Raw genomic sequence first — 27,213 nt, forward strand, 5'->3', positions numbered from 1 at the left:
GAGTCTCTAATCTAGGAGATGTTATAATTTAATATGAAAAAAGAGACGGATTATCTAAAATACTCTACCAACCATGAAGCAGGACTGGCTAGATTTTCAGAAGGCACATGTTCCCAGCTAGTAACGTGTTCAGTATATTGCATGTTCTAATACAGCAAAAGATCTGCCATATAGTTATTTCGGACTTGCGTATTGGTTTATGTATTGTTATGGAACTAGTCTAGTATAGGACAGTTTGCAAATTCAATTATGTGTATGATTTGTTGAAGATTACAATTTACAGAAATGCACTATCCTAGCATATATCAAAGACAGATTTACATAAGTCCCTAATCACACAAGTTCCCCTCTGTCCCTCTCTTGCTTCAAGAGTAAGGCACTCTGCTACTGGCCACTACCAGCAAGATCCAAACTCTCAAGCTTTGTCCATGTCCACATGGGCCCGATAACCCCAGCTCTTGGCATTCAGTAATGAAGCATGCCAGGGGTATTCTTCAGAAGAAGAAGGCTGTCTCCCCCGAGTTAGCTCCACTGGCTGCCACATTGGGAGTGGGGTGAGCAGAAGCTGTACCTATTTATCAGCTCTGTATATCCACTCTTCCACCTGGAGGAAGAAAACAGCAGTTCTTCCATTTCTGTATGCAGTTAATTCATGGCACTGACAACTGAGGGTGTAGTAGTTTACTCTGCAGGAAACTTCTTGAATAAAGCAGGAATATTATAAAAATTAAATAAATTAATACTTCTCAGGAAGAGACAATATTCAAATTGCAAACACTATCTTACGCATCTGCCAGCACATTTGATTTCAGGTACTCTAAAAATTCTGCAATTTTGCTTAAAAAAATCCATATCATTATGCTTTTACTTGTAGAGAACAGCTAGGAGTTCTGAAGGCGTCTTATCAGAGAAGGCCTCCATTTCAAGAATGGTTTTTGAAAAGAGCTGATACTCAGTTAGTACATGAGAAAAGAATGGCCTAGAGTTATCTTCAGTCATTTTAAAATTTATCAAAGAAAGCTGGGTCTGAGTCATTTGGGAACCTCACTGAGGTGATCGGGTTTTGCAAGAACTGCCGCTGCTTTTTTCAAGACTGCCTTCAGAACATTCGGCATTTCTGTATAATCACACACACCACATTGCTCTAGAAAAGCCTTCTTCCCTCCATCTTCCTCACTTTTGCTCTTGTAGTAATACCTGGAGCCTCATTCTGCTCCCCTGCTGCTTCATGACAGAACTAACACCAATTTCAGAGGAAGTCATTTCATATGACTAGAGGCAAATTTTTAAGAGTACAACAAAATCAAACCTGTTGTTGGCCGTAGTGCAACCACACAATTTGGGTGATGTTGTTTCCAGCCAGGATGCTCATGTTTGAATTTTCAGTTATCCTTTTTTAATTTCAAAATTACATTCATACATCTATTTTCACTTTACTGTTTGCAAATTGTAAGTTATTCATGTTCTTTGTCACTGCACTTATAATACTAAATTACAATTTAGTAGCTCATTAGTGAGAGTAATTGCCAATATCTTGCCAAATAGTCTGTGTCCACTATAAATGAGACTTGCACAAATTACAAAGGGATATTTTGCTTGTAGGAGAGTATGAGAATAATTTATACTATAAATAAACACCTTGCTATGGCTAGTAGTGTTTAGACGACTATAAAACATCTCTTGCGTAATTAGGAAGCACATTTTTGTGTAATTAAGAAAATGAACGAAAATTAAATGTTTAGAGAGTGCAGGTGGTATTGCCACCCTATCATAACATAATACATACTGACACCTGCATCATTTTTGTATATAACTACTGTATTATGAACAGTTTAGGAACAGTTTTTAAATTAAGCTAGAAAAAGAATATATTTTAACTTCAGAAATGCTAGCAAAATGTAGTCTTTAAAAAAAGCAAAGCCAGGGAACTAGTTAAAAAAAGAAGAAAATACATATATAGTGTTTCCATTTTGCAATATTCAAAGAAAACTGTTTGGGAAGTGATTTTTAAAAATATTAAAATGTGTTTTTTTTCCCCTTTTCCCATAAAATATAATAGAATTTACACATACCTAATGCTTTTTTTGCTTGTTTTTTGCTGTTTGTTTATAACTTTTTTCCAGTTGATAACATTCTGACATATTATAGTGTAGCAAAGATAAAACACCAAAAAGCAAAGACAAATGGAAAACCATCTATTTTCTTTCAGTTTTAAACACTGACAAAATATGATAGACTTTAGGATCTGAAGTCCAAATACACACACACACGCATACACACACATACTTGGAATTATTTACTGTCATTCTTGGAAAAAGCCAGAATAAACTGAAAGAAGTGTTTATATGTTTTATATCTTGTTTTAGAAAAAGCTTCTTTAATTACAAGACAGTTAATAAATAAATATGTTCCTTCAGTATAAATGGTTATCTAGGCTGATTTTTTTTTTTCTGCAGTGCTGGTACCCACTTTTCACTTACAGTTCTGTACTTTGTTACTGCAAGAATTCCAGCTATCAGTCATCAGGTGTCAATTTTGTACTTTCAGTTTCTCTTTCAAATATTGGCCATACTTCTATCAGCTGCCAGCTCAGGCAGATTTAACCTCCCATGTCTGCACAACTGCTTTTAAAGCAATATTAACTCCCTCTACTGAGACAGACCAGAAGAAGTGTGTGGAACTTCTGCTCTGGAGACACATGTACAGAGTAGTGTGGGAGAACAACAGAGAGCATGAAATTGTGAGTTCTGCATTTATGTCTTGTATTAAATGGTTGTAAGGTTCTTTGCAGTGGTCGTGACTCAGAACCAGATCCTCTACAAGAGCTAATCAAGGTGCCTGCATTTCACTTGAGTACCTTCTCTGTAGACTGGACGCTGGACCCCAGTGTCTAACCTCAAAATATAGCAGCGCATGTGGACACTGAAATTAAGTGATCACCTCTCTGAACAGTAAGCTGCCTCAAGTAAGTGAATTCATTGTGCAGCCTTCTAAAATTAGACCCTGGAAACACAGTTCTAGTCCCTGTTTCTCTATTTTTCTGTTCTGATGTCACTTGTGCCCATGCCACCTCTCTGCCCTGTCACCCTGCAACAAGCTAGATGCCGTCCTCTTCAGAGAAGCTCTTTTCTGCCCTGCCAACCATTTTTGATGGTCCTGCTCTTCTTCATGTTGCTTCAAAAGGCAACTTCTCTTCTCCTCCTCGGGTGGCTGCCCCAGCCAAATACTATTTGGGCTACAGAGAAGTGGAGGAATGACAGCATGAAGTATCATTATCTGCTTTCAAAGTAATCAACTCTTAGGACCTTTGGTTGGAAAGATACACTTTAGTTACAAAGAGGGCGGGGACTGTGTAGAGACAAGGGCACAAACTGCACATTTCCTTCCCTTTAGGGAATGGTAAGAGGCAGCACGCGTAAATGTGACTGCTCAAGACTACAGCTGCCTTCAGTGTTTTTCAGTCACTAGCCCTCCTTCGCAGTCAGAGACATATGCCTTTCCCCACTTTTTTTTTTTCAAGTTTGAAAATTGCACAAAAATAGAAGGGGGAAATCCCTCCCCTCTGCTATTTGTGGTGAGAGTAATTTCCACAGTGTATTAGGTGCAAACGTAGTCCTTAATTATTATATAACAACTGAAAGTAAAAGAGAATGGAGGAGGGGGAGGAGCGTTTGCTGCTGTCACTGGTGCAAACTTTATCCTAACTTCTGTGCCAGCTTGCTACACAGCTTTTCCGAGACTTGTGAGTATTTTAAACATCCTCTTGCTTTTCTTTCTTTCTTTTTTTGAAAAGATGAGGGAACTTATATTGCTTAGCTTCCCATTATTTAATGTCTTTTAAAATTGTCTGGTAAGATTTGTTTTAAACATAAAGGGTAATAGTTTAATAGTTTTAATATATAACCTTTCACCTGGTACCTGTTTCTCTGTTTCCACTGGGTGAGAGACATAAGCCAATACGGGAAATTGGTGTTAGCCACTGAAAATTTGTCACTGTTTTCTAAAAAATGCACAAAACAAAAATGAGAAAACAAATATACTGCTGTGAGCCCAGCTAGCATAGCAAGGACAGAGACAAAAGGCTGAGAGAAAAATTATTAGCCATCTTAATGTATATACTTGAAAGAACAGTTTAATGCAGAAAGGGAACTCAAAATCTGCAGTCAAACACAGTCCTACTGGAAATGGGGTTAAACAGATACAGTAGCTGAAAGGGAGGTATTAGCTGGTCAGTAAACCAACTAAGCAATTGCATTTACATGTCTGCTGTTAAAAATCACCACTTTTCACCTAATAGGTAGGAGGCACAGGATGTGTGGAAGAGGAATTTATGAAGGATTGTATTTTGTTAAGACCTGCAAAGTTACCTCAGTAAAATCTACTAAAATAGGAAATTCCCCTTACTGTGTGCAAACCCTATCTGTATGATTCTTTCTGTATACAGCAGGTACATTTGTGCTTCTTATTAAAAAACTGTCTGATATTGTAGAAGAAGTGCAAATGTGACTTTGAGATTCTTGATTATAATTACAAGAGTATGTTTTGCTATACTTTCCAAATAGTCAATAGCATGGCAATTGCTTCGCCCATTAGGAACATGTTTATTTCTATTAACAGCTGCCAATTTATTTGACATGTGCTAGACAAATGGAAAGGCATCACTTAATTATTTTATCTTGGAAGGAGAGACTTAATTATAAATCAGTTTATTATAGACAAATGTTCTTTATATAGCAATGGAGGAATCAAATTCATTCTTTGGAAGCCTACTAGGCTGTTCTAAACTTTAAGAACATGTAGTATGATTTTATAGCCTGTCACAGTCATTTTAGCTCTGCAAACTTTAACAACAACGTTCAGCCTTGCCAATTCTTCAGAGCATAACCTTATAGCCTGTTGCTTTTAGGAATGTTTTTAATTTTCCAGGAAATACAGTATACAAAGAGTCAGATCCATTCTGAGGCATCTGAGACCTTCACTGAATATAGAGAGGGATCACAGGGGACAGAGATGCATGCTGATGTGGAGCAATTGGGTAGGATGAATAACATAATGCTACATCTGTTCTGAAGAATGAAGAGTCACTTCTCACTTTAACTAGCAATCAGCTGCTTTACAACAAAATCAACATCTTCCAAGCTGTGGCCGGTGACAGGTTTGACACAAACTTTGTAATATCGCCTGCAGTGTTCTCTTGGCCAAACGTTTCCCTCCTCTGTGCTCAGGGATTTCAACTTGATGCAGCTGGCATGGCAGGGAGGATAAGAATCTAGGAACAGCCCCTGTATACGATGTATTTTCTATCAGAATAATGCATTTTGTGTTGTAAAGTAAATCACTGTTCTGCAGGGAGAGGCCAGTACAGTGCATGAGTTGCAGGGTGCCAGTAAAGCCCAGCAGCCCACCCTCATCTTGGAATCTCAACTGTTTGAACAAAATTATCTACACTGGGCAAATACAAGGAGGGTGAGGCACAATTGCTTTTATTCTTAATATAACCTTTTAGCCTTGAACTGTTGCATGTCTTAGTTTGTTGCAGGATCTCAAAATAGTTTATTTTAGTAAATGATATCAGTTCTTCAGGTTCCCTTCTTAATAACAACAGTGTTCCATCTATCAGTCTGTTAGGACAGATTGGAATTACACTTAGGAGCAGTTAAATTCTGAGTCTTCTCATCTTGATTAGACAAACCTAGTTATTTTTCTCTTATAGACATATGATATGGTATCTGTAAAGATACCTCATTTTAACAAGTTGTATAATAACAGCTAACGTCAGTGCAATAAATGCATCACAGTGATGAGGGAGAAAACACTGGTCATCATAACAGGGTAAGATACACTTGGTGAAAATGGAAATCGAAGATGTTGTTACAAATGTAGACATATCTCTCAACTCTCAACAGACAAGTCTTAGTGGATTGTATGCAACTGAGGGTTACCCAGAGATATGTGCAATGTGTGTATGAAGCAATATCTTATTATTTTATAAGTAGTTCCCAAATTCAGAGACACCCCTTCTTCTCACTCAGCCCAGATTTCTGATTCCTATTCCACAGACTTCAATAGCACAGGAGTTCACTCCAGGAATAAATGCTGTACTCGCAAACAAGCTGACAAATCTGTTTCCGCAGAGACCGAACTTTGGTAGAAAGGACTATTAATGGGTCCTCATGTAAGACCTATGTCCTGCCTTTTTAAGAAGGAGTTCAAAGGGATAGGACTGTTTCAGGTTCCCAGTACCTAAACACACAGATACTCTTTCATAGACAAAAGGACGTTCAATTCCATATCATTAGTCTCAGAACAACTTGCTTTCTCACCCTTTTGGTGCTGAACCTCAGCCTCTGGCACCCATCTCCAAGGCTGCTGGATACTGAATTCTCTTCTGCTCCTGCTGGGCCAGTTCTGTTCCCAAGACTGATGCTATGAGCCCATGCTCAGAGTAGATCTGAAGGAAGAAATATAGTAGAAAGACATCATTTCATTCAAGCTGTCTGTACTGTATCAGCGTAAGCAGAGATCCCATTGGCCAGGGCTGAGTGCCACCTTTGACGTAATTTTTTACTAGTCTCCATGAGAGGTATTTGTATGGTCTAGGCTAGGATTTCCTCCGTGTCCTTTACATGATTAGCACTCTATGGTCTGTTCTCCACAATCCATCAGGATTCATGAGGACATAAGGCTGGATTTTTATATCATGATGACAACACAGTTGTTGCATCTCAGCACCTAAAAAAAGCTTTCTGTCTTCCAGTCACAACTCAATGTAATAATGTAAAATCAGGAGACTAATTCTTTTTTGCTAAAGAATTTTGTGTTAAGAATTTTTTGCCAGCAGGAGATGTACTATATAATTAAACTGTTGTTCTTACCAATAGGTTATAATCAGCAGGTAATAAGATATATGTATCATTACAAACCGTCTTACAGTGTTTCATGCTACAACAGATGTGGTAGGTCTTTAATGGCAGCACAGGTTTATCACTTAGAGATTGTTGCCATTATGGCTGCAATTCATAGTGTAATAGTTTAACAATTAACTCTAGTGCCAATGCTCAAAAATTGTTTAACAAAGAATGGCTGGGTTTTTTTGCCCCGTGAGAAACAGTGTTTAAAAGCATGCAGACTTTCAGGAAGAGCTGACACCATGGCAGTTTAAAATCTTACAATATTACCAAAGTTGTTAAACCAACCTGTCCATAACTAGTATATCATATGTTTTAGGGAGCCTTTTTATAAATAAAAATATGAACAAAGTGAATTTACAGGCTGTAATTTATTTTTGAATAGAGGGATCATATTCTAAACAGATAGTAAAAAAATCGTTCCCACTTTACCTTTCTCTGGCTGAAGTCTCTGCCAGAAGGCTGAGAATGTCATGCACTCTGTAATTTTCTTCCCTAGAGTTTAAGCAATAAATCAGGACAGCGTGGAAAAGTTTTTTGTCCCTGTGGAAAAAGGATTTGAGCTCATTGAAGATATCAGGTCACCATCTCCCACAAATCCTATATGTGCAGATACAAAATATGATAATACAGATATTGAGATAACAGATGATCTTGCAAACAACCGGACTAGTAGAAGAGCCATTTTATGTAAAGGAATAAAAACACTGACAGGGTTTCATTCCACATATCTCAAATATCAAATTAACTGTTAATATGTTATTCACTATCGTTAACATATTATTAATTCTGTATCCAACATGATGGGAAATTAGACATGAACTCAATGGTCTCCTTTGATGCAGCATTAGCATAATAAGAGTTAGCACAATAAGGGTTGTGGCACCTGTACCAGTGGTACCTTCATATATCTCCATCCAGTGACAAAGTGTCACTATCTGTCTTCCTGAGAGGGAAAGTAGGAACCTTGTCTGCCCTTTCAGGACTAAGGGAGAGGTATTGCAGGAATATGGAAAACAATGCTGCCTGAAATCTGAAAGCTGCAGCTGGTTGCTGTCATCAGCCTGCTTATAAGACAAAATGGCATCAACATAAAGAGACTCATTCAGAAAATCACTAATTATATCTGTTTGTATAATCCATATGGGCTCTCTCCCGAGTCATGTAGCCTCAATCTGAATGTCACATTAGACTGTACCAAAGTATTTTAAAACAATAGACATCTGCATACTTGTTACAACCGAGAGCTTGTAATGTGCGTTTAAGAACAGGGAATGGGAGTCACAGTAAACTTTTACCAACTAATCTATTGTAGCCTGTGGCAGAAAGTAAAAAATATGTTTTGTTTCCCTCCTGGTGTACTTTGATAAAGACAGAGTTGCTAGGTGGAGTTTTTCTTTATGCTGCTTCTTGGCAGGGTAAATAGATCAGGTGGTGTTTCGCATTCCTGAGGCTAGATTAGTTCTGATACTAGACCGAATATGATTACTTGTACTTGGGACAGCTCTGTGCAGCGCAGATCACTGGTGTGCAGCAGAAAGGATAGGAAGGAAAGGTTCCATCTGAAAGTTGTTACGTTATTTAGCGTGCTCAATGTGGGGATTCCAAGTGTCCAACTGGCCCTGTGATATCAAAACTGGACACTGGTGATGGCCAAAGTCAAACAGATGGGGGTTTAGATGCTGCCTGGCTGATTATGGTTTTCTTCCACTTCTTTGATTTAATTTCAAAGCAATAAATAAATAAATAAATAAATAAAAATATTCTATTGCCTTAATTCAGCTGTATCTTAAAAAATAGTAAGTAGTTTCATGAGCACAAGAAATGTAATTGTACTCTGTCTAGAATGTATATATAATAGGAAAAGCAGATATTCTGTATTTCATGTACTCTTCATCTGTATGGTTCCATGTCTGATTTGGTGCACATTCCTTGCACCATGCTCTAAACTTAGAATAATTAATTTCATCTTTTTTTGTCCTCCTTTTATGGCACTCAACAGTATTCTATTGCTTCTTGAACATGAATTAGTTCACTTTCTCAACAGTGTTGAAGGATAAGGAGACAGGAATTTGATTTTACAAATGAAAAAGGTTGAAAGAACCTAAAAATTTAGGATCCAGAACATGATACCTGGAGACGGATTTTTTTTAAAGAGATTGTTTAACATTTCTTATAAATGTCTGTGTTCACTCTTAGCCCCCAGTGCTTCCTGTTGCAGCTGTGAGAGCTCAGTGTTTTTCTGAATCAAGCTCTGTAGATGGCATCCATTTCTCCAGACTTTAGCCATCTGCACTGGAGATATGTGCATCTGAACAAGCTGACTATAAGGATGAGAAATATATGCTTGGGGAGCATGAGGCTTCTCATCCTAAGGTAGATGTATAAAGCAGCTTAAAGTCAAGATCTCTTATAGGAGGGTACTCAGAAAATTATCATCACTTGTGAAAAATCTGGGTTAAGGAACTTGCCCAAATCACACGAAGATGGTGAGATGAAGGCAAGAACAGGCCTGTGTTCTTCAGTTGCTTTTATCATCGAACCCATGCTTCTCCTTCTGTAATCTTCTGCCTTTTTTCTACACACATTCCTTCTTCAAGCAAGGACATTGGTCCCTTTCAGTAGCTTGGCCCATTCACTAAACAGAATCCATTCTGTTCAGAAATTCTGTGAGGAAAAAAGAAATAGTTATGCCATACTGTGATTAAAGATGTAATACTTTTTTTAAAATTATGTTTTCATGGGAAGGCACTGAGCATGGGATTCAGTTTCAAGTTCTGGAGAAGAGTATGCTTTAGTGTTCATAAATCCTTCCACTTCTGTTAACACAAACCCTTTCTCCTTGCTTTTGTCTTCATCCTGTCTTAATTCTTTACCATGTTTACTATTCAGTCAGGTTACTCAAAGTCCACTGCTGTGTACCAGCAATACCACTGATTTCTGTTCCACTGCCTTCACCACCCTCTCCCTGCAGGAGGCGTTTTTTTTTTTAATGAAAAGCACTGCTTGCCTACGAAGCTCTGAAATGGAGTATGTTCATTGTGAATAGACTGCTGGAGATCAAATACTCAGTGCCAACAAATTTCTTCTGCAATTATGTAAACTAAGACACTCATGACTTGGCCAAGTTTGTGCAGATCTTCTATGCTGCCAAATTTGAAGACATTACTAAAAAGCACAGTTTTAATTAAATGGTTATAAACATTTTCTTTAGTATGAGGGAAGAATGCATATTTCTACTCGTTTTTGGAAATGACTGAACTACTCTTGGTGTGACTTAAAACAAAATCGCTATCCTGAAGAAGTCATTCAGCACAGGAAATTTAAACTCTAACAATTTAAGCTTGCTCAAATTAAAAAACAACTGAAATTGGGTTTTGTTCTTTGACACCCAGCTGCAGAAGACCCTAACAAAACCACAGGCAATAGCTCCATTGCATGTATAGAAATAGGACTGGGTCCACAGCCAGTATCTTTGAAATTATTGGTGTTTAATCTAATTTCCTAAGAAAATAATGCTCATGTGATCACACATCTGTGCATGTTTGCATATCTCTGCCTCCCTCCTCCACCACATAATTTTTTAATTTAAGTCCTAATTTCTTAGAATAATTTACATTGGAAGAGGCATTTAGAGGTCATCTCTCCCAACCTCCTGCTTAAAGCAGGGCTAACTTCAACATTAGAGCAGGTTGCTCAGGGCCTTGTTTGGTTGATTTTTGAATACCTCCAAGGATGGAGATACCACAGTTTCTCTGCGCAGCCTCTTCCACTGCATAACTGCCCTCACTGTGAAATTTTTTCCTCATATCCAGTTAGATTTCCTTTCCCTTCCCTTGTTCAGGAGGCAACTTGGATTGTTGCCTCTTGTCCTTTCAATGTACAGTCCTCGGAAGAGTCCAGCTCTGTCTTCTCTGTAACCTCTCTGTAAGTAGTGGGAGAAAGCAACTAGATCCTGTCAGTATCTCTTGTGTACTGCAGGGCCAAAACTAGACACAGTGTTCCAGATGCAGCCTCACAAGCGCTGGTTAGAGGGAAATAATTACCTGCTGGCTACACTTGGTTAGCCTTCATTGTTGCAACATGCACTGCTAACTCTCATGCAGCTAGCTGTCCACTCCTAAGTCCTTCTTTGCAAGGCTTCTACCTAGCCAGCTAGTCTCCAGCTTGTACTGCTGCATGGGCTTATTCCACCTCAGATGCAGGATTTTGCTTATGTCTTTTTTGAACTTCATGTGGTTCCTGTCCGGGACATTCCTCCAGCTGGTTGGAGTGCAGCTGAGTAGCAGCTCTGCCCTCTAACATATCAACAGCTTCCTCCAGTTTGGTGTCACCTCTGAACTTAATGAGGGTTCATCCCATTCCATTGTTAAGGTGATGACTGTCCAGATGAAGATGTTAAACAGTATTGGCTTCAGTATCAGCCCCTGGAGAGCACCACTCCAGAAATCCGCTGGATTCTTTGTGTCCTCCATCAAATGTCAGAGTAGTTTAAGTCCTCCGTGAGGACCAGATCTGTCATCAGCAGACTTCTTCCATTTGTTTAAAGATGGCTTCGTCCACTTCCTCTTCTTAATCAGGCAGCTGTTAGCAGACACTCACCCCTACGTCCCTCTTGTTGGGCTCCCCCTGATCCTGCCCCATCAGCTTTCAGCAGGCCTGGCACCAACTGTATACCATAGAACACACTCTGCCCTCCTTGTCTTCCCTTAAGAGCCTGTGTCAAACCATCGCAGCACTCCAGTGATGTGAGCTATCCCACCACATCTCTTTAACCTTACAGTGGGGCCTTAGCTCTGTGGCTACGTGCGTTCTTCCAATTCCTCCTGTTTGTTCTGTTTGTTTCCCAAGGGGAACTTAAGACCCTTCCCCATCACTCTGTCCTGTAAGTACCCATTTGGGAAAAGCTTAGATCAGTCTTCAATCTCCTTGTGCCCCAAATTCAGTCATGGGACAAATGTGCAGAAAACCAGACTTTGCTAGTTCACGGGCCATTTGTGCAATACAGAAAACAGTATATATAAAAGAGTAGCTTTACAAACTTATTTTCTTGCAGATTATGTTGGGACTACTTTAATCAAAAATACAAATATTAACATCCAAATAAACTGTTCTGTCAAAGTGTCTTCATTCTTTCTGCTTCATAACTTTTAGGTCTTGCTGTGAATACAAAATTAGTTGTTTAAACAGATTTAAAAATTGCTTGTTTCTCCAACCCAAACACCGAAAAGAGCTGAAAATGAATCTAGGAAAAAGCAGGTTCTAAAAGAAAACGGAAAGGTTCTAGTTAGTCTTTATTGTTTTAGCTGAAAAAGCATAATTTAAAAATAAAGAGGTATTACAGAGCAGGCTAGACAGCTGCCATGTTCCTTACTATGAAAACACTGCTAAAATGAAGGTGCCATAGTAGATTGCTTGCTGGCCTGACCTTGCTTCCATGTGGTTTACCTCATTTATTCTCTAACTTATTTCATAAAACAGAGGAGAACAAAAGTAAAATTGCATATCTGCACTGTACTGTGTCTACATAGAGGGCAACTATTAAAAGTAATGTCACGCTGTGTTGTGGTAATTAGGGGAGCTCTTCCTTCAAAAACACAGAATTATACACTGATGGTAATGACACTAACACTCCCCTCATCTAACACGGCTACAACCTCTCCTCTGGTTGTCAGCAGAAGTCACAAAAAAATATCCTTTGGTGACAACACACGTTTTCTAGGGGACCTCTTCCCCCCCCCCCCCAATATATTGCAGCATTCAAAGATGACAGTGTAAGGTGAGTTTCTAGTATGTAGTAGATAAAAAAAACCCTTTTAAAAAATCTCTCATGTTTTTTTCATCCATTTAGAGGATTTGAAGTGTTGCAAAAGTAAATTGTGAAATTTCAGCAACTTTCTGTTTTGAAAGCTCTTAATAGTCGGGCTGAGAGACACCCAGAACTTTATTACAACATAAAATATACTTATTTTTCCACCACTAGGTCCCACAATGCACTTTCCTGATCCAGACTCTATGCTTCTGTTCTGAGTAATGTTCCAGCAGACAGGATGCAGAGGACGGTACAGCCACAACGAAACTCTGCTGGAGCATGGAGCAGGCTGGAAAATCAAGTAAGTGTCATTTAAACCACATGAAGTTTTATGAAGGCTCAGCAAAGCTTTAAATGTTATTTTTATGACCTAACAAGAATACCAGGTAATGCAGCAAATTTAAGGCTTGAAAATATTTCCAGTATTTTAGATGAGATCACTAGTTTCTTACAGTTGTCTCCTGCGGTTTTTCCACTTCCTGTTGTTCACTTATACCAGAATTACATAGTAAATGGCCTTAGGTCTGGGATTTTTCACATACGTGTTTTTCACAGTTTATTTGTGGCATAGCAAGCTCTAGCAGCCCGTCCCTCTTGCCTGGACTGAGTGTCTATGTCTGTAGCTGACCTTGCGTGCTATTTTTGAGGCCATAACCTCCCCTCAAGGGTGTTTTAAGACAGGAGGAAAACCCTGGAAGTGCCTAGTCTCTGTGGTGCTCTGCACAGTTCCCCAACACGCTTTCTGGATGATTCCGCTGGTTGCATCCCCAGCATGAAGCACGTCCAGATGATCGTCAGAGGCGCTAGGATGCAGCACTGTGTACGCCCCCAGGCTTACGCACAGCTTACCTACTGGGAGGCCAGCCCTCCCCATCCCTGGGCAGGCTCATTTCCTGAGCAGTGGGCACCTGTCAGCAAGCAACCACTGGCAGCCTGAGGTGGGATTCTCCCACTTCCAAACACGGACTGTCCCACAGCAACAAGCAAAGAGCAGCCAGGGTGGTACACTGCCATGTCAGGAGGCCTGTATGTACCACCCCGGGACAGAGCGATGCTCCACCAGTGGCTCCACTGGGGGGACCGGTGCCAGCTCTGCCAGCCAGGTCTCAGGGACAGGGTTGTGAGGCGACCCAGATCTGCCTATCAACCAGCTGCCTCAGTACACCAGTGGACACCAGCCAAAACCAGACCACCATGCCTGTGGGCCACTGCACGTGCAACGGCTGCTGTAGGTCTCTGAGGCAGGTGCCAGGCAGGCAGCCCTACCACCACGGTGCCCCCACAGCACCACCCCTCTGGGCCTGCCCCACCAAGATGCTGCACTGCTGCCTAAATATGCAGACAGGAAAAGAAAAGCCAGACAGGAAAGGGCTGAATGGTTTTCATGCTTGTTATGGTAGCTGCTTTGGATGAGGTAAGCTTTTTTAATAATGAATTTTGATCATTTTGCTGTTTACCTCAAAGCCTCTTCAATTCTAAATGTGTAATTGCTCATACTTGAAACTATAGCTCATCTTTTCACTGGCTTACCAGTTGTGGTTTTTTTGCAGAAGCCAAAGAAACAATTAATCAGCTCAAAACTGAGAGTTAAACATTGATTACCCAATAGCTTCATATGACTTTATGGAAGTTTCCAGAATGATTACATCAGAGCAGGAAGTGATTACATTAAAAGCAGGAAGAAATATAGCCCTTGTGATTATGGAGAAGCATTTGAAACTCAAATCCCACCACTGTAACCCATGGGAATTTGGGAGGATCAGAGTAGCCAGCAGAAGCTTTATGGGACATGTGAAGAATGTAGCATAGCTAGATCACACACCCAAATTGCTTTCAGATATTGAGATTAATAGTCTCTCTCCACCCTTGTAAGATATGGAAATAATCATTAGGCTAAATGGTAAAATTATTCCCATGTTGATTGACTGGTACTTATTGTACCTGCAACTGTATCATTTCTTGTTCATTTTAATTGTATTAAGTTGTACTGGAACAATAAAATTAACCATTAGATTCATCAAAACACAACTTGATGAAAATGCTAAAACTTTAGTGCACCTCAGGGTAGAAATGTTAGATGGAACAGTTCCCCAGTTACAGGGAACAATTGGGTAATATCGTCTCTAAAGCACCTTAGTCATCCCCAAAGAGTTTTCTCTTACTGTGAGGGAGCAGCAAGGGCTGGCTGCTCCCTAAGGGAAGGGAGTTGGGAGCACAGCACAATAACCTGTCCAGCAGGGCAGGGGCCTCGCTAGCCAGGGCCCCATCCCACCACTGCCAGTGTGGTGAGCAGGGCACGCTTGGGGGTGGCAGCTGGGGGCAGCCTAGACCCCCAATTGCCCGGCAAATCTGCAGTGATGAGGTCCAGAATCAGGCCAGAAAAGCAAGCCAGGAAGTCAGGGTCTGGTTCAGTGATGGTGACCAGGGTCAGACAGCCCGCATACAGCCAGATAAGTCCATAGTGACAGGGTAGGTCTCCGGTCAAGCTGGGAAGTCAAATCCACTGGCCAGGGTCAGGGTCCAGATCAACAGGATACACAGCCAGGCATGGCTGCAGGGCAGCTGCAGTATAGCTCAGGCGGGGGCCAAAGGTGAGAGCCTCAGCTTAAAAACAGCTCCCGAGGGAAGAAAGGGCAGGCCCTTGCTGAGGCTTTTTCCAGCTCTTTCTTCACAACAGCTCATATCAGCTGGCCTTGAACACAGACAGCTAGACTCCTAGAAGGAGTCAGTGTTCCAGGCCCTGCCGCTTACAGCCTTTGCTAGACCTGTAGCAATTTGCCTGTTAAGGGAGTATTTTTCATCAGCCTAAAAGATCACTTGTTTATAAGGTTTGTTTCTTGTGTTTATTTAATTCCATAGCATTATATTGTTTGTATTCTCTTGGGAGATAGCAGTAAAAGATAAAATGTCATTCTTAGGAAACCATACTGTTTTCCCTGTTGGCTGGATTTAGGTATCAGCTAGTACTGTGGGCTAGACTACTGCACGTCCTTACTTGCCACAGGGCCCACCCAAAACTACACCTTGTTATAGTGCTCCGATTTCTACATTTCCTTCCTGCTAGTCTCTACACTTCTACCATCTCCTGCATTATGCTCCATCTCTCCACTCCAGACTATACTCCCTGAACCTTTGCCCCTACCTCTTCAGTCTCCTGCCCATGTTCTCGTACTAAAGTGCAGGTCCTGGCGCTTCACAGATGGTGCTGAACATACAACAGATCAGGTCATGAGCCACTGCCTTGCACATGAACAAGTTACTGCATGTTAGCTGTTCCACAATGATTGCCTGTGGCACATGAGAGTCAAGATAAGGTTATTTACTCTTCTAGGACTGTAAAAAATCAAATGTACCACAAGCAAATTTTTTTTAAATTATGCTAAGTATTTCAAATACAAATACAGCCAGTGTTATTTTGACCATAGTATTTCCCTTATTGCTGTTAACATAAAAAGCCATTACTCATCTAGAAAGATGCAGAAATAGGATCACGTTACTATCTCAGTAACTGAGCTTATTTTGCCCTTTGGTCATAATAATGTTGCCTCTGTCCTAACTTAGCTATTTCACCTCATTCATCCTTCATGTTAACTTAAAAGAGGCCTCATGACTTCTGAAAGTGAGTGTTTTCTTCCAAATCTAGAGAATATTTTTAAATACAGCTGCACCACTACTGTTTTTTAAACTCTGTGTGATTTTGTTCCTCTGGCATTTGTGCTGTTTGTTACTTTATCATCTCTTAAATTATTCATTTTATGCCATTTTTCTTATCTATAAATAGTGAATGATGTAGTTATGCAAGTACAAACAAAAAGACAACATCCTTCTCAACAGAGTTTGCTATCCAAAAATATGCGTAACATATTGCCATTAACACCTAGGTTGTGCCTGTTAAAAAAAAACAAACAAACATGCAGATGGTCTGAAAATGTTAAATCATGGTAGAAGAGTCTACTATTAGGAAAAAAAACTGAGAATCCATCCTCTGGGACTATATTATTGTGAGCTCTGTAATGGTTTTGTAGGAATATTTTTTTACTCTAGATCTACAGTGATCAATAAAGATTTGAACTGAATGATGCTTTCATAGTTGAGCTAATTCAAGTGCTGTCTTCTTGGTTATATTTAAAAGAGATTATTTATATAAAATACTATCCTAGAAACTACTATACACAAGCTAATTAAGAATATTCAGATAACCAGTGTTTTTTGAGAACAAATCTTATTGTCCAAGTATCCCTAATAATGTCATAGCATAATAAATTCCTTCCAGAATTTAATTCTGGCAGTAATAGGTAGTCAGTATTTTTGGTCATTTTAAAGAGAATATAAATATGGCAAACCTAATTCTCAAGAGCTAATTGTCTATTCCTTAATTTCAGTCAATTTCCTTGTGTTTTTTTTTAAACTCCCCTTGATTTGTGGAAAACCCTACATCTCTATGCACTCTGTTTTCAATGACAATTTGTAGATGGCTTTGTAAATTAAGTATTACAAAAATAATAACTTTCTAGAGATTTTTTTCTGAAATGCTCTAAGGATTTATTTATTATTTAAGAACAAACAGGAAACACTCTGGAACTGTAGCAATTAGAACAGTGGCTACAAAATAGCTCAGGGAGATACCAGTCACTGTAGAACAGACAAGTAATTATGACACTATTGGAAATTTGGAAAATAAGGTTCCCGGTCTGTTGTCCAGAAATCAGACCAGCCCTCAATAACCAAAATGACTTTGAGTCATTGTCTGTTGGCTACTTTGGTATGAGTACCCTTATATGCTAGCAAAGGTGCCGTAAACAAAGAGTTAGTATTGAGTACCTGGCCCTTGGGAATTTGATGGGGAAGCAGACAAGGAAGTTACTGACCTTCAGGCCCCCAAAACAATTACTTATCCTGAATGTACTCAACAGTGCCTCTGCATGCACTGAACCAGCCCCTGGCCAGTCCTGTGTCATATTCTGAAGTAGTGGTGAACAAGGTGGTGGTTAAGGAGGCTTCTGAATAAGAATTTATTCCTAAAATTAATCTTTAATATAAACAGGTAAATTACCATAAAATTGAGAAAAAAGTAAATAAAGGGGGGCATATGTACATTTCACCCTGAGTCTTGCTCCACTGACTCTAACAGCTACAAGTACAAACAGAATTTTCTATTATCTTAAGAAGTCTCTACAATAGTTTACCAAATAATTTGAAAGCACAAGTTTAGATTAGATCACACATTAGCTGATTGTTTATTTCTACTGTGATGTTCTCTGGCTGAACTTGAAAGTTCATAGGTAATTAGAGGATTTCTCCCTCACTTATATGAGGTGACCTGAGAAAATATATATTTTTAATTTTCTGTGTCTTTTAGAGAAAAGAAAATTGTTTAATCATTTCACTAAAATGTATTGTCAGGTATGTTTGCAGAGTTACACACTATTTAATTTAATTAAAAAGACAAAAGATTAAAACAAAAAAGTAGTATAGCATTAGTATAAGGCATGAATTCTCCAAAAAATTGTGTCCTGCAAAAATGAAGGTGATTTTTTTAAAGAAAAATTCCATGCAGCCAAAATAATCTCTTCTAAAAATAAGTTCCAATCAAAAGCAAACACAATCAGTTTCAGCTAAGCTAAGTATATAAAATCATTGAAATTAATTTGTATTATTCAATCCACCTAAAAAAAAAAAAGACAAAAATCAGATACACAGAATTGGCTTTGTACTTGTAAAAAATTTTAGTGAAACTTCAACCACAATTTGAAAATGACTAACGGAGCATATCCTTTGACTGAATCTTAATCAGTATCCTCTGCTATTGAAAAGTAAAAGGAACATGAATATGCTATGAATTGAGAAATTCGCACCATTAGGACATTATTACAAGAAAGAAAACAATCTCACCTTTGGGAAAATTGCAGAAGTTTCCTGGTATGTTTTTTTCCATTCACACTGTACTCTTGTGCCTGGCTTTTCTGACTTCTGCTTAGCTCCTGCAGACCCATGGATGACAATTGAATGCAGACAGAAAATTTAGAAAAATGTACGTCTGCCACATCACATGGTTAGGAGGAATGGGCAACAATTTTTTCCCCCAAATCTGCGCAACCATTAATATAGTACTGAGATTTTGATATACAGTATGCTGATGTCAAGTCAGAATGTGGTTACGCAGGAAGATTTATCCCAGATCCAAAACATTGCTTGAAAACATGTAAATAGATTTCATAGTTCTATAAAAACTGTAAGGCTTTAGATCATTATAGATACATTATGCTGTTCTATTTTGATTGGTACATGAACTGAACTGTTGATTTTGTCTCTCCTAAATTACACACTTAAAATGTTCCTTTGTACTTGCTTGCCTCTTTCCAGAAAAAGTGAATTTAAAGATACAAGACTTAACAATACTGTATAACATGGAAAGAGTCCATTTCACAGTAAAAATCACATGCACCTTTATGAAGACTATGTGTGCAAATAACTTTGAGACTTAAAAATAAAAAGACTTTAGTGAGTTAGTTCTGCAGTCAGCATTCATTTTCTGCAAGAGAACAGGTCAGAACAAAAGCATGTCACAATATATGCCCTTGTGAAACTTTTATGTTCAAAAGTTTCAATTTTACTTCAAAATTTGAAGAAAACTCAGTGAAGATATAAAATTTGGTCCAATTTTTGGGAGACTTTTTCCTCGACAACTTTGTCTCAGGAATACTCTCACCCTTTCACAAATGCCAGAACTTCTCAATGTAAAGTTTTTCAGACATTATAAACCGTTATTTCATAAAATTAGTAAGTTATGATGAAGCATTTGGGGTCTAGTACTCCTGAAGGACAAGAGAGACATGGCAGTGGCCTTCAGAATCCTGATTTATGAAGGGGACTGGCTTATTCCTCTGGCCAGACATGCAATGTATGCATGTATGCTGGGGGAAGAGGGATGTACTGGCTGGCGCTAACAAAGGTGGGAGGGAGAAAAGAGGAGAATAGAGGATTGTTCTCAATAGAGAGCACCATTCAAGAAGATGCCTTAGAGCTCGGTGGTGGAACAAAGGACCTTGCGTTAAGAGAGGAATTTGTTATTTTTGAAGGACAATATATGCCAAGTTGTTGAATTTATATGATTTGTCTCAAAAGTGGAGGACTCCTGAAACTTCTATCTTGTCTTTCTAAGTTTTTATGGTGTAATTCAGTGTCAAATGCTTCTGATTGCCAGCTTGGGGATGAACCGGACCTTCTAGAGATTTTATTCAATGCCATGAATTCAGTGGTGCTGGGAAATGTTGTGAAAACAGCACCAGGAACCAGAAGGTGGTCTTCATAGGCTGAACCTACCCCACATACTGGTGTGAGTGTGATTTCTCTCTCTTCTATTCTGTAACTGAACGGATGCCTACCCTGATTAGTGGAAAACATTTGGGGAATATAAAATAGTTGAGTCATCACTACAGGCATTGATTTTATAAACATTCCTCAGCTGATACCATAATTTCTCTCTGTAGGAGCCAGTAGTTTAAAATCGATCTGTTTGCTTTCATTTCCTTACCAGGTAGAGGTAAGAAACTGAGAGCTAGAGAGAATCTAGGGGAACCCTAGTGAAAAGTTATAATGCACTGCTCTGAAATCCACATGGGCATAAAACTGGTTAAAAACTGTTAGGGTTACCTGCTGTTACCATTTGCAGCATCTGTAGCTAATCAGAACAAAGTGTAGCTGTCCTTTCCAATATTCCATTTTATCTTGAGCTTTGAGAAAACAGACAATTGTCAGCAGTTGGATACCTTGAGCATATATACTCCAGGCAGTTTTACTAGTTTCCCCTCTCTCTTTTTTATTATTCCATGCTCAATAACACTCGACTTGTGCTACAGAAACCTATACTACTAACATTTGTTATCCAATTAGGCATTATCTAACAGTATCTGAATATATTATAGGTGTATGATGATATAATAGAAACATCTAGAGCATGTACCCAACTGACACATTCATTCTTCAAGTGTTTAAGTGACTTTTTTGCTATGGAATCTTTGTGAAACTTTTCTCATGTTCTACTTTTTAAACATCATCTTTTTGATGTCTTCCTTTTTTCTTTCTTTTTTTTTTTTTTGAAGGACAAAAAACCCACTTATCTCCTGCCCGCATGTAACTGAAAATGTCTCTCAGATTCATGAAATTTTATGGATGCCTGTAGATTATTTTGCATAATTTAAATGACACATGAATATTTCAAGCTCTCATTTTAAACTGTAGGAGGTTTCAAGATATATGGGTCATAGTGAGGACAAAGTAGTTGCCTTAGTCACCCAGTTAAAGGTTAATGACTTGTCAATAATGCAAATTTATGTGCTGTGCATATGCGACAAATTTTTTTTTTTTTACAAGAAAATAGTACACTATTTGATTCCCGCTCTGAGCAAGACTGTCAAACGTAGACTAATGTATAAATGTAGAGAAGGCTAATACAAGCTTTGTATTACACTCAGTAAAGGTGACTTTTCAACAATGATGTGATTCAACAAGATGGAGGGCTAGTAGCTATCCTCTGCTTCCTAGGGTTGAAGGTTGTTACGAGTAACTGTATTAACAGCTCAGTGTTCATACTGTATCAAAAGTATGTTAGCACCTAAGAACCGGCACAGACTGATTTATCTCAAAGCAATTTAAGTCACCTGTTTTGTCTTGACTTAAATATCAGCAACAAAAAACTTGATTTAAATCATGGACCTTAATTTTGATTTCTCTTTATACTTAAGTTATTTTCTAAGACAGGGTCATTCTCTTTAGTTAGCATAACCATTAAAAATATTTGCAAATGAAAGAAATCTTGGTATTAAACACTACTTCATATTTCTAACCAGAAAAACACACCATGTCATATGTATATTTCTTAAACAATTCTGTAAATTATAGATTCAGATTCTTAACTGTTACAATGTTGTTATCCTAGAAATTGTGAATGATGACTGTCTTGCTTGCTAGTTTTTGTTCTGTATTTTGCTTACAACTTGTTTCAGTCTTCATTTTGCAAAAATGGGAATTGAAGTAGCACGCACACAGAGTATTTTAATCTTATCTTGTATGAGTTAAATGTGAGTAGCTAAAATATTTCTGATATAGAAGAAAAAGTAGCCTTTTCAAAGTAATAGATTTTGCACCTAAATGAAGAAAGTATTGATTGGATTTAGTGAATGGATACATTTTCTCAACATCCATCAGATTTTCTGAAAAACTTAAGTATATGGAAGCACCTTCGGAAAAAAAATTGCACTACACATTTGAGTAGGATAAATGCTGCAATCTTACTGAAACCAATAGGATAAATTGATATTTACCATCCATTCAGCTGACCTCAAGCTGAAGTCTATGGGATGTGACTGCTATGTGGTCTGAAGAATCCTATAGACATGTGGCTTGGTGCTAAAATAATCTTGAATGCATGGTACATTGTCCCAGGTATTTAGAATTAGTAAATGATAACCTTTCCAGTCATTTTTTATTCACAGTTTTCATTTAAGGCAGGAAAGTTTGTTTTTTCTTTTCCAGCTAGGTTACTCAGCTTTGAAATAGCTACTTCAAAAGATGAAAATGTTCTCACAGAGCTTGGTGAACTGAAACAAAAATAAATTAAAGCAAAAACACAATAAAATGAAATACTTGTTTTCAGGAAAAGGGTGAACATCAGCATTTGTTCCCTTGTAATGTTTGAAAATAATATGGATATTTACTCAAGGTAGTGACATTGTGACTTTTAGAAAGCTCAAGCTAACCCAAAAAATGAAAGATATGTCCCTTAGGTTATATATGCTTTTAAAAAGGAATACCACTCAGAAAATTGCATTATGAAGAGGTCTCACTGATGTAACATTTTATGTTTTTTAATTACTTACAATCATATATTAAGTTTAGAACTTACCATTGCCTGTCAAGATTTGAAATGCAAGCTGAAAAAAGTATTTAAGTACAAGAAACTGCTAATTAAAATCCGAAAAACTCATTACAGAGCAAATACTTATCTATACTGATACACAACAAGGAAGCTAGAGAAGAAATAAACATGAAAATACTAGCCCCAGATCTGATTAGCTTTAGCTGCATTCTTCTTTGCTGGAGACTTGAGAGCATATCAAGGAGCATACACTTTCCTTAGCATTCATGACTGGCTGCAGTTGCTGGAAGCAGCATACTGGTCTGGAGGACTTTTGCTTAGAACCAGTGCAGCAGCTCCTAAATTCTGTGCGCTTCTCTAGTTCATGTCAGAGGCATTGTTCTAATTTTTAGCTGTAAAGACTATAACCCTCTTTTCATCTGCCTATTACAACCTGCCTGTAAGTTACATACTGTCTATCTAGAGACCAGCAGGGGCTAATGAAGTCGTTAGGCTGGCTGTGATATACCTCTTGCAACAGGATTTTCTGCAGCCCTTTGGTTGTACAGAAGCAGTGTAAAGAATCTGTAATATAATACAGATCCATATTTTCAAAAAGCAGACTCCTGCATGACTACTCTGATGCAAAACTGTTACTGACAGCCTATACAGGTCCAAGACAAAGATCAGTAAGGTCAGTCAATCAGGCTCTGAAATCAAAAGGTGGAAAAATCCAGTGGGGAAAAAAAGTAAAGAGACAGCAACTTGCTGGCACAATTTCCAAGTGTAAAACAAATAATAGTATTAAATCTGGCCTAAAAATTTTAGAAGAAAGACTTGAGACTAGAGTGGCAGAAATGGATACAGTTTGTTTTGGAAAAATCAGGCAGATGTAAAATTTTGAAAACACTAAGAAGAAAGTTCAAGTCTCATCATTCTTTCTTGGAAGGAATGAAAAATAAGATATTTGCCATTTCTAAATTGCCATCATTAGCAACATTTTTGCAAAAGAAGTACCATTATTTAACTCCACATCCTAGCCCTTTATGAAAGTAATTTACCTTCACGGAGATTCTTCTATGAGGAATGTTTGTAAGGTATTTACTATTTCAGTTTCTATAGTTAATGTGTATACATAGTAAGGGGTAATGAACATATTTGTCTTACCTCTTTTGCTATTGCTTTGATTGTGTCTTCCACGTGTAATCTTCAGCTTCATTGATACAGCTCTGTTGGTGATAACTGTAGTGGAAACTGAGCTTTCCAGCTCATCTCTGCTTTGTTTTCTGGGACTGAAATGATGCCTGACCTGCTCTTGCAAGACTGCTGAAAACTTCTATGCATATCTTCTCAAAAGAAGGATTCTGTCTCTTTCAGTAAAATGACTGAAATAGCAGCCTGTCATTTGCACTGTGGTGTATGCAAGAATCAAATTAAATTATTGTGTTCCCCAGTGAAACTGTAGCTTACCTGCACCTTAATGAATAGCAAGATAAGATTTAAATAATTTGTCTGAGAATGCAGCAAATCACTGGAATTCAACTTCTACAGAAGAGGGCTGGAGCAAAGTCAAAGTGAGCTCAACAAGAAATGAAGGAGCTCTTGATGTTAGGGAAGGAAAGTGTAAAATTGTTCAGTATGCACATTTCAGCTATTCTCTCTGCTATGCTGATTGTCCAGCTTGCATGTGTTCAGGAGAGGGCAGTAGGAAACATAGTGAAAGAGAGTCTATTATGCTATTTTGATCCTAGGAAACAAGTGTCTGCATTGATGACAGCTCTGGGTTTGGTTTGGGAGTTGCTGTAATCTTTCAAAGTGGCAAGAGCATGCAGGTGTGTTCATTCTACCTTGGGATAGGTGTAACAACCACATGTTGTGCTGCCTTTGCCTGGAGTCCTTTCACTGGGGAAAAAAGCACTCTAATCAACCCTATCAGCAAAGTTTTCAAATACCTAGGGATGCTTAGGTGGACGGAGCTGGCTGGCTCCTGGGCCTCTTGAGCTCCCACACTGAAATGCCCAAGGATTTGTTATTTGTAGTATAAATCATATACAATGCATTCATAAAACTTCAGCACGAAGCTAAGCCTTAAGGCCTTCAAATATTTACTCAGGGAAATTTCAGAAGACAGGTGGCAGCCTGGGACTCACCTGTGAAAATTCAACTGAATTTTTCGTACTACTTTCATTTCAGAAGTATTCTGCCTTTAAGTGCAGTATGCTAGCTGCCTTTTTGGCTTTAAGACCAGAAGGTGCCAGACTGTATATGAATGGCCCTATTATTGGTGACTTCTAAATTTGATTCTAGCAGTACCAACCATGTGGACCTTACATGGCATTTGGGTGAATTTCTGCCAAAACCAAACTGAGTTGTTCTTACAAAGACAGCAAAGTAAATTAGCTTGCAATGTTGTGCTTCCACTCAGGACAACTGGATAGCTTCCTTTAGGGGCAAGGAAACAGTGAGCAGTTCTGATGGAAGAAACAAAGAAAAACAAAGCAATGTAAGACAGCCAGGCTATAATGTCTTCAGCAAAGTATCCAGGCAAACAGTAGGGGACACAGTTGCTAATATTTTTGATATTATGTTTTTAAAGAAAGAGAGACTATATGATTGTGAGGGAGAGCAAGTACTTTATCAGCCCTTGCTTAGAATGACACAGAATTCATTTCTAGCCTTACCATTCAAAAGCAGTGAAACAAGACTTGCTTGAAAAAAAGACTTCGGAAAAATATTGTCTTTATCTTATCTGTGGATATATTCTGGCACATTTACTAGACCCGGTACCTACAACTGAGTCTGTCATTTATCTCAGTGGGAGCTGCAGAAGACCTATCCATTTTGAAAATGAGACTAACTTTTTTCTTTGGTTGATGTTGATCTGAAGATGTGCACTTTCCAATTTGTAAAAAGTAGTCATTTGTCTGGCAGACTACGTTATCTCCCAAAATGTTTCTTTTACTTAGCAAGAGTAGTTGTTCTATAAATAATACATTTTTTTAAAGTTTAACAGAATTGACTGACTTCTTGCAATGTGGGCATAGGTTAAACTTAGAATGTGTATTTCATCTTATGCTTTATTTTATGTCTCCTGTGATGCACATCAGAAACATTTACTATCAGTTAATTAGTGTCAACAGATTGTTGCTTTTGACTCAACAGTCTTGCACGCTGAATCAATGAAGCAAGCAATCCAAGAGTGCAGACTTGTAATTTTATTGAAGAGTTTACTCCTTTTCAATAATATTTTCCACAGAGCTTTATAATATAAAAAAGGCACCAGGGAATTATTTGTGCTTTGCAGTATTGCCCATGACTTCCTATACAACTGCTTTGAACATCTTTGTGAACTTTTCGGGTTTTTTTCAATCTTTCTTAAAACTATTTTGTCTAAATGCATGCACTGGCTAGTAGTCTCATCTTACTCTGTCTGAAAAAACAGTTGGAGTTTTCTCTTTAAGTGCTGTGCTACATTGTTAAGAAATATAGCTACAGTTATTATTATTATTATTATTTTTTAAGAACTATCATGCAGAAACCAGCTTAATGTAGTTGAGTATTCCTTCAGTTCTCATTAGTTTGCACACACAGAACCTCTTTCATTCCTCTACACAATCTGGGCTTGGCTGCCAAGCAATGAAGCAACACCATCACCCATACAAATGGAAGAAACCTCAAATAATAGTAATTACTGTATAGCTCTCACCACTTGCATACCTATGGAAAAAGTGGTTCAGTGTACAATCTCGTAATTTGTTACATTCCACAAATATATTCAAAATTTTCATGAAGTGGGAGGTTTATGCAGCACCTGTTAGAGCTTTTACAATAATCACTTTTCCTATATCCTACGGCGAGAAACTAAGGATGATTGTGCAGTTGCTGTAAGTCTTACTGGTATGGTAGTTATAAGTGATTTCAGTTAATCTGAAGCAGAAATCGTTTCATTTCCAAATTTGTTTGCCTCTTCTATGCAGAAATATGAAACAAATCTTTAAAAGAGATGTTATGTTCTTTCTTTGAATCTGGATAGTAATTTGTTCTGCCTATTGATCTGTTTACAGTATTTCTTATGGAAGTTTATATGCTGCTCTCCTTATTTGTCACATCTATTTTTCCCAGGTTAATTTTTGGCCAAATTTTCAATGACTCTGGAAATGGAAATAACTTCACTGGTTTGAATAGAGCTATGGCAAATGATACATATTAGGATTTCATTCTGCTCTTTAAAGAAGAATAAAATCATAGGAAACTAGCAGAATATTTCAAGCTACATTCTGCCTGCTTACCTCAGGATCCAGTAAATTTCAGTATAAGTTAGTTAGGTCTGTAAGAGAGGGTTGCAGATTGTATATATTAAAAACAAAAAAAACCCTCATGAAATACTGCCTTACTTTACAATTTTGGGAACTTTAATTGCTGGTTTTAGTCTTCTATCTATTCCAAATACGTTAAAGAACTCTATTAGTATGTGATATTATTCACAATCACTTAACTGAGTATTCTGTTAAGACTGACATAATATTTGTTCAGTAGCTGCTCCTATGATAACTATTTTATGGCTTGGGGATTGCCAACTTTTGTGCATAAATATGATACCCTTTTCTTTTCTTTTCTTTTTTCTTTTCTTTTTTTTT

The 27,213-nt window shown here is 38.1% G+C and overlaps 1 protein-coding gene and 1 long non-coding RNA gene across 13 annotated transcripts in view; one reads left to right on the top strand and one right to left on the bottom strand.

Moving 5' to 3' along the window:
• Positions 1–7,448, bottom strand: part of LOC106492124 (uncharacterized) — a 57,666-nt gene extending 50,218 nt beyond the window's left edge. Inside the window, exons 1-2 of the long non-coding RNA XR_010884371.1 lie at positions 7,341–7,448; positions 6,324–6,451 (exon numbers count right to left, since the gene is read on the bottom strand). This is a non-coding gene — a long non-coding RNA (uncharacterized lncRNA). The remainder of the gene's footprint in view (positions 1–6,323; positions 6,452–7,340) is intronic.
• IL15 (interleukin 15) overlaps positions 2,573–27,213 on the top strand; it is a 33,899-nt gene continuing 9,258 nt past the window's right edge. For 3 of the 12 annotated variants that reach the window (XM_067297757.1, XM_067297763.1, XM_067297764.1), the window contains exons 1-2: positions 3,406–3,742; positions 12,892–13,021. In XM_067297757.1, coding sequence (XP_067153858.1) covers positions 12,959–13,021 — 63 coding nt within the window. In that variant the 5' untranslated portion in view covers positions 3,406–3,742; positions 12,892–12,958. The other 9 variants (XM_067297758.1, XM_067297765.1, XM_067297759.1 and 6 more) reach the window with 6 other exon arrangements.

This window comes from Apteryx mantelli, chromosome 5, assembly GCF_036417845.1.
Source record: "Apteryx mantelli isolate bAptMan1 chromosome 5, bAptMan1.hap1, whole genome shotgun sequence".
Classification (NCBI taxonomy): Eukaryota; Metazoa; Chordata; class Aves; order Apterygiformes; family Apterygidae; genus Apteryx; species Apteryx mantelli.